Here is a 15,231-nt window from a genome sequence, read left to right as displayed (position 1 = left end):
GTGTGTTTACCATTTCTACCCCGTCCGAGCAGAATATCCAGGCATGGTAGAGTTCTGTCAGCTTCCACTTCCATGGTGAACTACTACCGAATGCTGGAAATGACCAATCCGTGTGCCATTCCATTGCGCCAATTAACCCTCATAGACTGACCAAGAACTAGACTCGGTAGATATTGATACAGTCATCCAAGCTCTCACAAACCGAGGTCTGCATTCAAAACATTGAGAAGCAATTGACAAGTCTCTTCTGACTATGGCAATAGTCAGGAACTCATGTGTAATTGCATCAAGTGTTTTTATATATACATCTGTAATGAGTGGCATTGTCATTGCTTTTAAATTGCATTCTTGTTTGACCGTGCTGTTGTTGTTGCAAATGCAGGACAGCGATTTGAGGCGGCTGCAGCGGGCGCTCCTTGCACCCCATTGGCCGCCTCGCGCACGTGCGCACTCGAGGGGTGGTGGTGGTGTGGAAGTCACGTGCAGCCTTCGCGACCAATCGCGCGTGCCAAGTCTCGCGAGATTTCCGCTCCCCTCCACCCCGGGGATCTCGGATGTTTTTTTTTAATTCGCCCTCTGCTGCTACGTAACGCTCCTTCCGCTATTGGATCACCTTTAGTTAACATATATAAAAAATTAGTAACAAAATTCTTAATTAACATCTCCTTAAAATGCTCGGAACGAGACCCTGACCCCTCCCTCACGCCCTCCCCCCTCATCCACCTAGGGTCAGAGGTCGCGGGCCCACGCCGCTCCTCTGGACCTCGCCAACCCACCGCCGTCTTCCCGCCGCGCCGTCCGGGGCCAAAGCCCCCCCCCAGTCGGGGCCCAGGGCTCGAGGCGTTTGGTGCCGTCTCGCTTCGAGGCTTCCCGCTCGGGAGCTGCTGGATCCGAGGTCTGGGATCGCTACAGACGCTGCTGGGTTGGGTGGCGAGGCGGCTGGGGGGGAGGAGGAGGAGGGGGTAAGGACCCCGGGTGCTGGGCCGGATCTATCGGGGCTCGGTCCCCTCGTCTGCTCCGAGTTGGTGGTCGAGGCTCCACCACCCACCCACGGTGGTGGTGGTGGTGGTGGGGCTCTCTACCCCCCCCCCCCTGAAGCTACTCGCGCTGTTGTTGTTGTGGGGTTTGGCGGGGGAGGGTGGTGGTCTGTCTTCCTCGGGGGGGGTTTCGGAACTTTTGCCCGGGGGCGGTCCAAGTCGACTGTCGGGGCCGCGCGTGGCCTCTCGGCGTCCTCCATCCAAGATCTGCAGGTTCTCCTCCACGACGTCCACTCTCCCTGTCGCGGTCTCGAGCAGCGACCGCCGCCGCCGTTTCTCAGCATCCGAGGTTCCGCGCGGCGCGAGTCTCGGTTCGTCCCCCAAACCTCCTCCCGCCGCCGCCGCCGCTCATCGCCTGTTAGCTGGGCCCTGGGTCCGGGCCTGCGAGCGACTTCGGCCTCGAGGCTCCCGGCCGGCAGCATGAACGCCACGTCGCTATACGCGTCCACCTGCCGCTGCGTGCTGCGCTGCGACCCGCGCAGACCCGGGAGCCTCAACGACGTCTGCCGACTCCTGCCCAGCCTGAGGCAGGCGCTGTCGTGCTCCGTGTGCGGTGAGAGCCGAGAGAGCGACCCCCCCCCCACCTCATCTCACTCCCCCCCACCTCATCTCACCCCCCCCCCCACCTCATCTCACCCCCCCCCCACCTCATCTCACCCCCCCCCACCTCATCTCACCCCCCACCTCATCTCACCACCCCCACCTCATCTCACCCCCCCCACCTCATCTCACCCCCCCCACCTCATCTCACCCCCCCCCACCTCATCTCACCTCCCCCCCCACCTCATCTCACCCCCCCCCACCTCATCTCACCCCCCCACCTCATCTCACCCCCCCACCTCATCTCACCCCCCCACCTCATCTCACCCCCCCACCTCATCTCACCCCCCCACATCTCACCCCCACCTCATCTCTCACCCCCCCACCTCATCTCACCCCCACCTCATCTCTCACCCCCCCACCTCATCTCTCACCCCCCCCCACCTCATCTCACCCCCCCCCCCCACCTCATCTCACCCCCCCCACCTCATCTCACCCACCTCATCTCACCCCCCCACCTCATCTCACCCCCCCCGCCTCACCTCACCCCCCCACCTCATCTCACCCACCTCATCTCACCCCCCCACCTCATCTCACCCCCCCCCGCCTCACCTCACCCCCCCACCTCACCCCACCCCCCCGGCCCACCTCACCCCCCCCCACCCCCCCCCGCCCCCCCCCCCCCCGCCTCACCTCACCCCCCCCCCCCACTTCACCCCCCCACCTCACCCCCCCCGCCTCACCTCAACCCCCCCACTCACCCCCTGTCTATTTGTGTTTCTCCCTTGTGATGGGACTTTGTAGGATGAACTTTGAGATTTATAAGGCGCACGGCGTGACCAGTAAGGTCTGAATTGGCCTGTGACAAGGTAGGGCACCGAATAGGGGCTGACGGGTGTGGGTTTCCCCCGCACGCGAAGCCAAACGTGAGTGGAATTGGCCAAACGTCAAATCGATGCACGGGTCGGGGAGGGGGGTGGAGGCGAACCGGGAGCGACCAGGACAGTCTCGGGTCGTCATTCGCCACTGATGTCAGCCGTGTCCCGGAATCAAACTCGGGTGGCCAACGCCAACTGTTCGTTGGTCCGGTGCGCAGTCCGTTCCCTAAACATTCGGTTGTGACGTTTATCAACCAAACGGTGATGGGGGGTGGGAGAGAGGAGGGGGTAGGGAGGGGGGGTGGGAAGAGTTATTAGTGACGGAGGTAGTGATGGGAGTGGATCGTGGATTGGTGGTGATGGCAGTGGGAAGTGAATGGAGATGATGAGTTGGTGAATGGGGGATGGAGGGGGTATTGGTGAAGGGGAGGTTATTTAATGGAGGTGATAGGGGCGTGTGGAGGTGGTGGGGGAGAGGACTGCGAATGAGGATGATGACGATGGTTGATAGAAGTGGAAGATGATGGGCGTGGAGGTGATCGAGTAGAGGGAGGATTGGGTGAATGGAGGCCGTGGTGCTGCCGGTGTCGTGAAGGTTTGACGGTGGTGGGTTTGAGATGAAAGGACGCGGCATTGATAGTGGTGGATGGTTGGGGCTGAGGCGAGTTTAAGAACAGGCAGGCGTTCTGAAGCCTACTTGCTGTACTGCCACCACCATCGTGGTGCTGTCTTTACTGCGACTTATCTTGCTGACAGGAGCTTGCAAGCGTCTTGCCACTGCGAATCTTCTCCACTAAAGTTCCCTGTGAACCGGCGGCTCTTGCATTTTCCCCGTCACTCGCAATCCTCCTCCTTCCCACTCTCACCCTCAGAATGCTTCAGGTGTGCCGGGAGAACCTGATAACCCGCACAATGTCACTGTGCGGCAAGTTCAGAGCAGGTAGATCGATTCTGAATAACGTACGTTGAACTTCTTTCGCACCATACATAGCCAACCGCACTAATCGGGCCATCACACGTGGAGGGATGATGATGATGATGGCAGCAGTAGCTTCCAAAATAGTTGAGAAGCGAAACACTGTTGAGACAGGGTTAGGGGGCGTTTCCTGCTTGGGGTTGATATTCAGCGCTTACGGAGCTGTGGAGCCGTGCGGCTGCGAGGTGGCCAGGAGAGACGGCAGTGCTGAGCGTCGTCGCCTGCTACGAGCTTCCAGGTTTTCTCCCAACTCTCTCCGGTTTCCTCCCACGTGAAGTCAAACTAAAAAATAATGGAATTGGCCAAACATCTTTTTTTATTTTACCAGGTAAAGCCATCTGAGCTATGTAGCTCTTTTTCAGAAGTGACCTCGCCACAAATGATAACTCAACGAAGTGGCTTATTGTTTGGAAATCTACAAGCAGCGAAATACTATAGACGCACGTTTCTACATGTGGAGGGAAAAACCGGGGGACCTGGAGAAAAATCCACGCGACCACGGGGAGAACATGCAGACTCCAAATATACAGCAGGCGTCGGGGTCGGGATCGAACCCACAACTTCTTGTATACCAGGCTAGGCAGTTAACATCTCATAGCCACCGTGGTGCCCCGACATCCCAATGTAGCAGCATCCTGTTGAAAGAGAGTGAGGCTTTCCTGGGTAAGTTAGAGGGCATTGGTGAATTTACACCGAGAGAACGTCCTTGATTCGTGAGCTCAAAGACGTGTTCCATACATCTCGTTCTGTTATTGTGGTCCTGTTACATCCCCAGTCCTCCACAATGGTGTGAGGTTAATAAAGTCACTTTACATCGGTTTTGAAATGTTAACGTTTTTCTTTCCCCGATGTTCCCCATTCCTAAATAAACATCACTTTGTCCTCGCTCGTCTTCACCACCTTCATCATCATCATCATCACCGCGATCACCGCCACAACCACCACCACTGTCACGATCGCTACCACCAAAATGACCACCAATGTGACTATCAACCACTATCATCACAACCACCACTATCGTTACTACCATTCATCATCACTATCAACACCATAATAACCACCACCACTGCTATCATAATGCCACCACGATTGCCACCACAACCACCACTATCACCACAAGCACCACAACCACCACAATCACCACTACTGTCACTTCCACAATCACCACCACCTCTCCCCCTCACTCACCCCCCACAGCCCAGCTTCTGGTGGACCCGATGGTGCCGGCGAACGGCACCTGCCAACACTTTGTGTGCCGCGCGTGCCGGGGCCAGCGCCTGCGCGTGCGTCCCCCATGCTCGTGCTCGCGCGACCCGCACGCCCCCTACTCGGAGTGCCGGCAGCTGGCGCTGCTGCTGGCGTGCTACCGCACGCTCTGCGAACACCTGCTGGGCTCCCACATCGGCCGCGCCATCGCCTCTCGCGCCAGCCACGAGCGCCACGGCCTGGTCCGTGCCGCCGACGACACGACCGCCGACGCCGCCGCGGCCGACGCCGCTACGTCCGCCTGCGCCGCGGCGACGACGGCGGTAGCTGGCGACGGGGACGCCGGCGGGGGCGGCGGCGCGAGCCGCTCGGACAAACCGCCGCAGGGCGCCGGGGTGACCAACGGTGACGCCAAGACTAACGGCGACGAAAGCGGCGACAAAAACGGCGCGACGAAGCCGGAGAGCAATGGCGGCGGCGGCGGCGGCGATGGCGGCGGTGGCGCCGGTGCCGATAGCGACCGGGGTCCGGACGACGGTCGCGACGGGCGACCGGAAAACGGTTCCACCGCGGGAATGGAATTCCTGGCTGCTGGAGAGAGTGGCGCCGGTGGCGGCGGCGGCGGCGCAGAGGGGAGCTCCTGTATCGCGGGGTCAGACGCCCCGATGGGTGCGACCGCCGCCGATGTCGCGGCCGGGAGCGTCGCCGGAACGGGATCGAGTTTGAACGACGGCGGCGGCGATGGCGACACTGCGGCGGAGGGCGGCGTCGCCGGCTCCGTGGTGGTGGCGGTGGCGGCAGACGGCGGTGGCGGCGGTGCCGGCGCAGTGATGCGTGCGGGGATGGTGGACGTCCTGGCCATCCTGCGCGAGGGCTTCCCCGAGTCTAACGGCGACTCCCTCAACGGCAACGGCGACGCTGAGCACCTGAGGCGCCGCCGGCGCCGCCGGCATCGGCACAGGAGGAGGCACTCGGACTCGGAGTTGAACTCGGACTGGGAAAGGTTTTCGGATTTTTCCAAAGCTTCGTCGTCGTCCTCTTCATCATCGTCATCGTCGTCGTCATCAGCGTTGGACTCGGACGAAGGCGGCGCCCGCTTGGACCGTTCGGCCGCAGCGCCACCGCTGGTGAACGGGCGCGCACGCAAAGTTCGCGTCGCCGTCATCCGGTGCGACGTCGCCATCGCGTGCAACCTCCAGCGCGAGGAGGAGGAAGAGGAGCGCAAACAGCAGCAGCTACAGCTGCAGCAGCTACAGCTGCAGCAACAGCAGCAGCAACAGCAGCAGTTGCAGCAGCAGCAGCAACAGCAGCTACAACAGCAGCTGCAGCAACAGCAGCAGCAGCAGCAGCTGCAGCAACAGCAACTCCTACTCAGCCAACAGCTGCAGAACAAACAGCAACAACAGCAGCAGCAGCAGCAGCAGAAAAAGAAGATCAAGCTGGAGTCACAGACGCTGAGCGGCGGCAGCTTTGCCGTCGGTGTTGGCGCCAATCCGACGGTGGGCGTTGTTGTTGTTGGTGGTGTCAGCCTGGATCCCGCTGCTCGCAGCGTGGCGACGGTGGTGACGTCAGCGGCGGCAGCAACGGTGGCGGCGGTGCCGGCGACAGCAGCGACGCCGATGGTTGCGCCGACCTTGGCGACACCTGCGGCGGCCGCCACGACAGCCAACGGCAAGAACCAGCGCAAGCGCTCGCGGTCAGACGGTGACGGAGCCCTCTTCACAACGCCAACGCCACAGCCACCGCAACCGCAGCCATCGCCGGCGACAGCGGCAGCAGCGTTACCCAGTCAACACCACCACCATCACCAACACCACTTGCACCAGCAGCACCAGCAGCACCAGCAGCACCATCACCACCAGCAGCAGCAGCAGCAGCAAGCTGCGGTGGTGGTGGTCGGCGGGAAGCCGGTACAGCCGGTTCCCGCACCGAAGACGACGGCTAAAAAGCACGGGGGCGCGGGTGCCGGCGCCGCCAGGAAGAACGGCGCCAAACCTCGCTCCGGTGGTGGGGGAGGCGGCGGGACCTCACGACCGCCCAAGCGGAAGCCGCCAGCGGCCGGTGGCGCGGGCAGCCCCTACCTGGTCTCGTCGTCGCTGGCACAGACGTCGGTGTCGGCGCAGCACGCGGCCGCGGCCGCGGCGGCGGCGGCCGCGGCGGCGGCCGGAAAGAAAAAATCGTCCATCCCGGCCTGCGTGGGCGTCCCCTCGGGCACGATGCAGCCGCCTCCCTCCGCGGCCTCCTCCGCCGCCACCGGTGGCACCGCGACCACCTCTTCCGCGTCGTCGACGTCGTCGTCTTCGTCGACGACGACCACGGCGACGACGAAGAAAGGCTGCAAGTGCGGCCGTGCCACGCCCAACCCCAGCGTGCTGACGTGCCGGGGCCAGCGCTGCCCGTGCTACTCGAACCGGCGCGCCTGCACCGAGTGCGTGTGCCGCGGTTGCAACAACTCGTACTCGGAAGACGGGCGCAAGAAGCTGGAGGCGTTCGCGGTGCCGGAGATTGCGCTGGCGAGCGAGCAGCGCGCGCTCGGCCTGCACGGCACCGTGAGCGCCGTCGTCAGCTCGGCGAGCGTCGCCGGCGGTACCGGCGGCACCGGGGGGCTCTCCTCGCAGTTTGGGAGCCTCATGGCCGAAGCTCGGACGATGATGTCGGTTTCGGTGGCGGGCGGCGGCGGCGTTGGCGGCGGCGCGGTGTTTTCCAGCGCCGGCTCGCCGTACGGATTGGGGCTACTTGGCAGCGGCGGTGCCGGCGGGGGATCGGTCGGCGGTCTCGGCGGCGGCGTTGCCACCGGCGGCAGCGGCGCCGCCGGGTACGGCAGCCTGGGCCTCGGCATCGGTCTGAACCTTGGCCTGAGCAGCGCCGGGTTTCTTAGCGTGGCGGCCGGCCCGGGGTTCGACGGGAAGGACGGCGATGAGGATATTGACATCACGTGACCTCGTCGCGGGGGTGGGGATGGTGGACGCTGCTTCGTGTGCCCTCGTCGGGAGGTCTCGCGGAACATTCTAACGGCGCCCACGGCGGCGCCAGAACCAGTAACAACAACTCGTGTTCGCGTGTTGCGCCCGTAATCTAACGAAAGTCTCGGCAGTTTTTTTTTTACCTAGGGGATCCCCTGATGGCAGTTGTCCCTGCGTGACGCTGTGTGATTGAGCGGCGCAGTGTTTTTATGCCGCCGGCGCGTTTACCGACTGAATGGGGGACTCGATGTTCGCGCACACGTGCACACGCGTGCTCGCGCACACACAAAGACAAAGATCCCCCGTACAGCCTTAACATACTGATGGGGCAAGTGCTGCCAGCGAGCACCCATGAAGGGTGGCACGGCACACGAGGGGGTGGGTGGCCGATACCACGCTCGGCCGCCTTTGTCTCCTCAGTGGCGATGTTTACACACCGCACCAGGTACTCGTTTGAGGTTGGGTCGACCTAGGGGAGACCCATGACCGGTTCAGATAGTCGTCGCTGGTGTTGGCCGTGAGCAGGAATCGAACTTGGGTCGCCGAGTTCGTAGCGCAGTGCGCTAACCACTACGCTACCGCTCCCCGCACACACATGCTAAACACATTCATGCAGCAAGCGCACAGCCTTTTGTGTTGGTGGCCGCACGTGCTGTCAGGCGGGGGCTAGGGGGGACATCACTGTCAACTTCTTCGCGTTTGTTTTCTACGCTTAAATATTCGTTTTTAGCAGTAGCGGTGGTGGGAAAGTGTTGTCCATGCTTGGTCACCAAAGCGATGGGCTTCGTAAGTGGCAGTGGTGGAGTGAGGTGGTGGTGGTGGTGTCTTGGCAGGAGGTGGTGGTGCTGTGACTGAATATTGGAGGAAGTGGCCAGGAGCTTGGTGATCCTGAGCTGGTGTCACAGATAATATATTTACTCCCCACAGACATTTCTACATTCGTTCCCTCCAAAGGAACGAATACATGTTTTTTTTACCACCGGCGAACATTTGTTTTCCACTACCCCGTGTACTTTTGAGCGAATTGCGCCTTAGAAGTATAAGTTATGATTAAGTTAGCTTTCCGGATGATGGTTAGTCAGGCACTACAATGGTTAAGATAACATTCAGACTAACCGGATGCTTGAAAAAGTAAAACACTGAAACTATAACAAAAGCAACCTGAGCCACTGGATCCCAAATCATTTTGGACATTGGTTTTAAATTTAAATATCGTGAAAATGCACGGATACATACATGCTAATAAAGATCTCCAAATATTGGTTCCTAGGGATAATCAACTATTTCCTGGGGCAACCGGTATTCGCACGGTCCTATATTCCCTTACAGTGGCACCGCTGAGTTGCTGGATTCAAATCCAGGAAGTCTCACCTCCTTGACCCGCTCGAGAATGGTGGTAACCCCCGACGAAGGCTCCGACTTCTCCATTCCTCCTCTCTCTCTCTTAAGAGAGATATTCCCTCCTACATCCTAGGGAAACAGAGGCGGTGTGGGTTCAGTGATTGTGAGTCGAGGAGGTAGCGATGAATTAACGTCCATCAACATCGACGAGTCTTAATCCGCAAGCGTGGACTATTGGACTCCTCGGTGTGTAGCCGTCGTGCGTAAATCGGTTCGAGTAAAACCTGCGGCCACTTGGTCTGGAATTGAGGGACCGATTTGTCGCGACCCATCGAATCGCGAGGTCAATCGATCATCGACCAGCAGTCGATCGACGAGTGTGGCAAACGGCTCGACCGAGATCACCACGACACGGGGTCTTTGTTCAACAGAGACATCGATCAACGTGCAAGAAGACTGTCACGAGTGAGATGATCGATTGGTATCCATCTTTCCTTTTCCACTTTCCCTTTTGCAGAGTCATCACCTTTGTCACTTCTCCGTCATCCTCGTACAACAAAAAATGTTTTGTTGACGAACAAAAATGAAGCACTCAACTTTCATTTTCACTGGCAAAGCAGAGCAGGTTTCTCTTTTGCAGTAGGTTTTGTTTAGTTGATCGAGCGAATATTGAACTGGACGCAGGGGGAGGGTCTCGCATGCTTCTGGAAGCGGCGGCAGCGCCGATGACAAATCTCGGAGCGGCGTTGAACGCGGCGCTCTCGCCGCGACTTTCGCCGCGGCGCCAGCTGGCCCTGAACCCACGCGCCCTCGCCTCCTGCGTTCTTGTTGCGGGCAGTGGGCATTGAAAAAAACACACCTCGAGTGAGAGTTCCTCCCTGAATTGGCACGGCGTTAGGTAGATGCCGAAGGATCCCTCAAGTAGTTTGTTCACGCAACCGAGCCCCCCCCCCACAACACCAGCTGCTGTTTTCTGTCAGTGGGCCAAGTTCCATATCATCCTCTTTAATATTGCATTTTGGGGTGTCATTTTGAAAGATAATTATCTGTGGTTTTTAGGAAGTATGGGTCGTGTGTGGAGCAAGTGGGGGATGGTTCGATGCCCGCACGAATCGCCCACCAACCTGGCGCAGGTGAAAACGGCAGTCCGAGTCCGTCCGACAACCGTGGTGTTTTTACGAGCGTTAACGGTGGTGGACACGTTATTCCTGTCCGAATCAAAGTCCTATTTGGTTAACGTGCTATGCGCCCAAGTAATCCGTGACATAATTACTCTAAACATTCACCCACATCTTTTAAAGTGTATGTACGCGAATTCGCGGATCGTCCCATTGCAAGGTGTCAGGGTGACGCCGCTGCAGTGACTGAAGAACCCCTGACCGTAACTTCACGAAGTTTTTTTTTGTTCTCGTTAACGAAGCTTCAGACTCATGTGGAACAGTGCCAGGGCATAGCCCCGGAAGTGCATGGGTACAAGAGAACGGAGACGTTCGTTTTGGGTCATGTCTGTAACCTTCGCTTAACCGTCACGAAACCCCGACCCTCAACCTTAAGTCGCTGATTTATGACTGAAGCCTGACTGGCATCCGTGATGTGGACCGGTTTACCCTTGAATAAACCCGAACCCTAAGCCTCACCCAGATTGTGGTTAAGCCATGACGTAACCCTATTCCTACCCACACGTTTAAACAAAAAGTGTGAATGGATTAACCATGACCTAACCCACGGGTGCTTGGACACGTGGTGGATGTCACCTGGACTCATTTGTAAACGGACCCCCCCGCCCACCATCCCTGATGGCGAATGAACGGTTTGGAATCTGCAGAAGCTCCTGCATCGTGATCAAAGAAATAAAAAAACACAATATTGTAAATTAAATAACACCGCCATAAATTTTACATTTCATTTTATAATAATACGTAATATATGATTTATACACACATGAAGGCAATCGTTGAGCTAATGCGGGAACTTCAGGTTTCTCTTGATGGTTCCCGCTCAATGAATTGGCGGGTTGAATTGGGGGTTCACCCTGAGACTCGCGGATCCAGGTTGAACTCGAAGTGAAGTATCTGTGTGTGGGGAATGCCTGGACAGTTTTGTGTTGTGTACAAGTTATACATGCGCCCCTTTAGTCACACGTGTCAAGTTGCCATTTTTGAGGTACATAATGCGGGGGGACGTTCAACGGGAGTAATAAAATCTCGGTGCTAGCGGAGGGCGAGAACGACACATAAATGCGTAGTATTATGCAATAAACAAAAAAACGTGGACTTTTAATGTCCCAGGAAGACTTACACATTTCCCAGAACAGCTGCCTCCTATACCAGAGGAGGTTCCTGGGAAAACCATGACCGGTGGCAAACCATACTCGCATCTCGTGTGTGTAAGCAACTCTTGCCGGCAGACGGAAATACAGAAAGTAGGTTTGTATGTGTGGGATTCCGGACCCGCACAGGTTATCAATGTGGTGTCTGTAGGTGGCAGTGCGGCAAGTCGGTCGATGTCATTGTTGAACCCTTGTGTGTAGTGGAATGTTGAGTGGCGTTTCCCCTCGTATGCTGCATGGATTTTGTCCAGGCTCCTTCGCAGACAAATCGATAACAATTTACTCCTTGGCCAAACATCATAATACAGGACACTCCTGAATGAGTCTCGAGACTCGGTGAGGCTTGCCAAGGTTAATAAAGGACGATTGTTATGACTGAAGCGTCCAAACTATTGTAAAACGGTTGGTGATGGAACAGATGTCAGGTTAGGGATGTAGAGGATTATAATTAAAACATTTTAATTTACTGCTGGTTGAAGGCTTCCCACGCCGTGTTGGTCGTTGGGCTGTTTGACCATACTTCACCACGCCGGTCAACGCTGGTTGGCGAAATGAGAGAGTCCAGGACTGTTTCGGATATTTACTGACGTTCGCCCAAGGCCAGGAATTGAACTGGGGACGCCGGGGTTCATAGTGCAGTACCAAGAACCGTGCTCACTGCTGCATCACTTTTGCTAAGTGACGGTGAATTTCACCGACTCAACTCCTCCAGGGCCTGGGTTTGAGTTGGGTTCCTCAGACTCGGAGTCTCGTGGTTAAGATGAGGTCCCAAAGCGGCTCTATCCTGTCGCAGGCCCATCTCGCTTGTTCCATTGGTGGTGGGTTCTGGTCAGGTGGGAATCACAAGATTCCATTCAGGTCACTTTCTGCTCCGACAGGAAATTTTAATGAGGGGCAGGGGGCAGTGGAGGCAAATGAATGCCTTTTACCAGGGGTCCATGCCAACCACACTACACCGCTGACTACCACTCGACCACACTACGACCCAGACTACCCGGTGGCGTAGGTACTATCGAGTGTGGAGGTATTGCCACTGCACCACGCTACGCCACTTCCAACGCCTCTGACGACGTGCAGGATTAGCAGAGTTCAAACCCATGCTCGTGCCCTTTAGTGGCAACACGACTCGTGAGTGGAGGGGATAAGGGTGCTGTAGATACCGAAGACTTGCTGCAAATAAAAACTCATTAATTAATTACCAACAAATAATTAGATTTTGAAGACTGCAGCTGCTTCGGTTTGGTGGCCCCTATTAAAGGAACTACAACCGTGACAAAAATAAAAATTAGTTTGGAGAGGGGAGGTTCCCTAACCTGGGATGTGAACACATTGTTTCTGGGGGTGATGATTATATTAATTGCTATCATTGTAATGATACGATTTGATTTGTTTGTATAATTACCATTCATTTCGATGGGTTGTTGAGGCTCCGAGGAATTGCTCAAGAGCTACCGTGATGTTGAATCTTTTTTGACAGCCCAAGTTGCGTGGCAGCTAAACTTAATAATCATCGTCGTAATGGTGGGTTGTGGGTTTGTGTGTGCGTATTGATGTGGTCGTGGTGCCCACATTGCCCCACTGTCCCGACCACCTGAGTTCAACTCCTGACCGTGACAACCACCACCACCACCATCATCAAATATTACGATCCCTCATATAGCCTTAACAGACTGTTGGCCACCCACCCCCTCGTATACCGTGCTGGCCTTCATAGCTAACAGCACCAACCATCATCATCACCGCCACCATTGTCACCACCACCATCATCGTCACCAGCAGCATTACCATTACCACCACTGGTCAATTACGATCTGCCCTATGGATGACCTGGGTCCTACCATGGGAATGTGAAATTTCCACTACTGCTGGAATTTGACCAAGAAAGATGAGCATCACCAAAGGCTCATTTGTGCATAGACTCTGACCTGGGCCTCGCCTTGGTCGACTCGGCCCTAAATGAGTATCACCTCTTGTGGCGGTGGTGTTGGCGGCTTTGGTGTGGATACAAATTAACTACGAGTAGTGGGAGTGAGACAAAGGCGGCTGGGCGTGGGGGACGTGCGGCTGTGCGTGGTGCTGGTTCACACGTGTCCCGTGAAGGCCTCAAACAGGCACCTTGCAGGCTGCGATGACATTACGTGTCCATGTGTACGTGTCCGCGTTGATCATTGTATTAACACCCAGTGTAACGTGTTTTTGACCTAGTGTTAACATTAGCCTTTTACAAGAAAAATAAACGAATACGTATAAAAAATACACAACCCCCCCCCGCTTCAACGACGCGTGCCTTCGTGTGTAACGCAAGCCCCACCACACGTCCCAGCAAACTGGAACGCTGGGCCAAACGTTCCAACGTTACTGGAGTACTGCTTGGGCAGAGGGCAGGGCTAATTGCGTGTAGTGGGTAGAGCGAGCGGGACCAATGTGAGCCAAAAACCCAAGTTCACCCCCCCCCCCCCCGCCGCGCTGGTCTCTGTGTAGGGGTGGCTGTGTAAAACTGGCCAGGGCTGCGAGCTCACCACGTGTGCTGGTTAAATTTCTCAGACATCTGCCTGCTTTCAAAAAGCAGGCTCAAGGTAGAGAACTGGTCAAGTTTAGTTTTTTGTTATAACGGCAGCCGTCGGATATGCTCTCCTCCCCTTTGGACTGTCGAACCAGTACTTTGCCCAGGAAAAGCCAAAGCAGCCTTGTCCATAACATTCATGGAACGACTTGGATCAGCCACTGCTTCTCATAGAGGTCTACCAAACCTGGAATTGTACGTACAAATGTACAGCGCTTTGTCAAGCCACTTCTGGTTGAGGGTCTCCCCATGCCGTGTGGGTTGTGGAGGTTATTTTGCCGTACATTACCACGCTTGTCAGTGCTCCATCAAAAAAGTAACCTGCAGCGCCACACCTATTACCATCAGGGGAAAAAACGGTGATCCAATCTCCGACCCCGAGGAACAGGTTTGCAGATTTGCTGAGCATTTCTGTGAGGTCCTGGGGGAGGGAAAATCCCTCAGCCAGGAAAACATCGTGGCACAAAGTGAGGATGACCCTGCTGAGGCTGCGGTGCCTCAATCATTGGAAGAAGTCACCCCTGTGAGTGGCTGGCTGAAGTACCATCTGTTGAGGAAATACTGAAGGCAATCCGGAGTCTGAGACCAGGAAAGGCAGCGGGCAGAGATGATCTCCCAAGCGAAATGCTGAGGGAGGGTGGCGTTTGTGCACAGACTGCCCTATATGACATCATAACAACAGTCTGGACCACTGGACGGGTTCCGCAGGATTGGAAGGATGCCCTGGTGGTCCCTCTCTTTAAGAAGGGGGACCGCACAGACTGTAACAACTACAGGGGCATCTCACTCCTCAGTGTGCCGGGAAAGGTCCTGGCAAGGATTATTCAGCATCGCCTTGCCAGGCACGCTGAGGAGAGGCTTGCGGAGCCCCAATGCTGTTTTAAGGGCGGTCCTGCACAGATGCCATATTTTCTGTCCATCTGCTACAGCAGAGGTGTAGGGAATTCCAACAAGACCTACATCTCTGCTTTATCGACCTGGTCAAGGCCTATGATGCCATCAGTAGGCCTGGGCTCTGGGTTGTTCTTCGTGCTTTTGGAGTACCTGACCCTCTGCTCACGATCATTAAGGACCTTCATGATGGTGAGCGGGCCCGGGTAAAACTACGTGGCCGGGAGTCAGAGCCATTCCCTGTACACCTTGGGGTGCGACAGGGATGTCCTCTGGCTCCCACATTATTTAACATCTATTTTGACCACGTAGTTCGTGAAGCCTTCAATAGCTGTACTGGGGGAATCTCCATTTGGTACAGATATAATGGGAGGCTGATCGATGCCCGGGTGCGGTCAAGGGATGGCTCCCTATTGCTCAACCACGTTATGTATGCCGATGATTTGGTAATAGCTGCTCATTCAGAGGAGGAGTTGGAGACGCTGCTGCTGAGACTGGAGCGTGCCA

General features: G+C 56.6%; 1 protein-coding gene across 1 annotated transcript; it reads left to right on the top strand.

The window, feature by feature from the left end:
* The first annotated feature begins 380 nt into the window (after positions 1-380).
* On the top strand, positions 381-13,536 carry MSL2 (MSL complex subunit 2). Its single transcript, XM_032958302.2, has 2 exons — positions 381-1,590; positions 4,629-13,536. Exons 1-2 carry the CDS (start codon positions 1,458-1,460, stop codon positions 7,574-7,576), a joined length of 3,081 nt encoding a protein of 1,026 aa, XP_032814193.2. The 5' UTR covers positions 381-1,457; the 3' UTR covers positions 7,577-13,536.
* The last annotated feature ends 1,695 nt before the right edge of the window (positions 13,537-15,231 follow it).

The sequence above is a fragment of the Petromyzon marinus genome, chromosome 21 (assembly GCF_048934315.1).
Source record: "Petromyzon marinus isolate PM22_M1 ecotype Great Lakes invasive population chromosome 21, UKy_Petmar_22M1.pri1.0, whole genome shotgun sequence".
NCBI classification, from domain to species: Eukaryota; Metazoa; Chordata; class Hyperoartia; order Petromyzontiformes; family Petromyzontidae; genus Petromyzon; species Petromyzon marinus.
This window is presented reverse-complemented; position numbering and strand designations above follow the sequence as displayed.

Excerpts from the sequence above, each read along its gene's own strand:
- MSL2 (XM_032958302.2), top strand. The coding sequence starts at position 1,458 with ATGAACGCCACGTCGCTATACGCGTCCACCTGCCGCTGCGTGCTGCGC. Across the intron at positions 1,591-4,628 it reads GCTGTCGTGCTCCGTGTGCG|CCCAGCTTCTGGTGGACCCG; the intron begins GTGAGAGCCGAG and ends CACCCCCCACAG.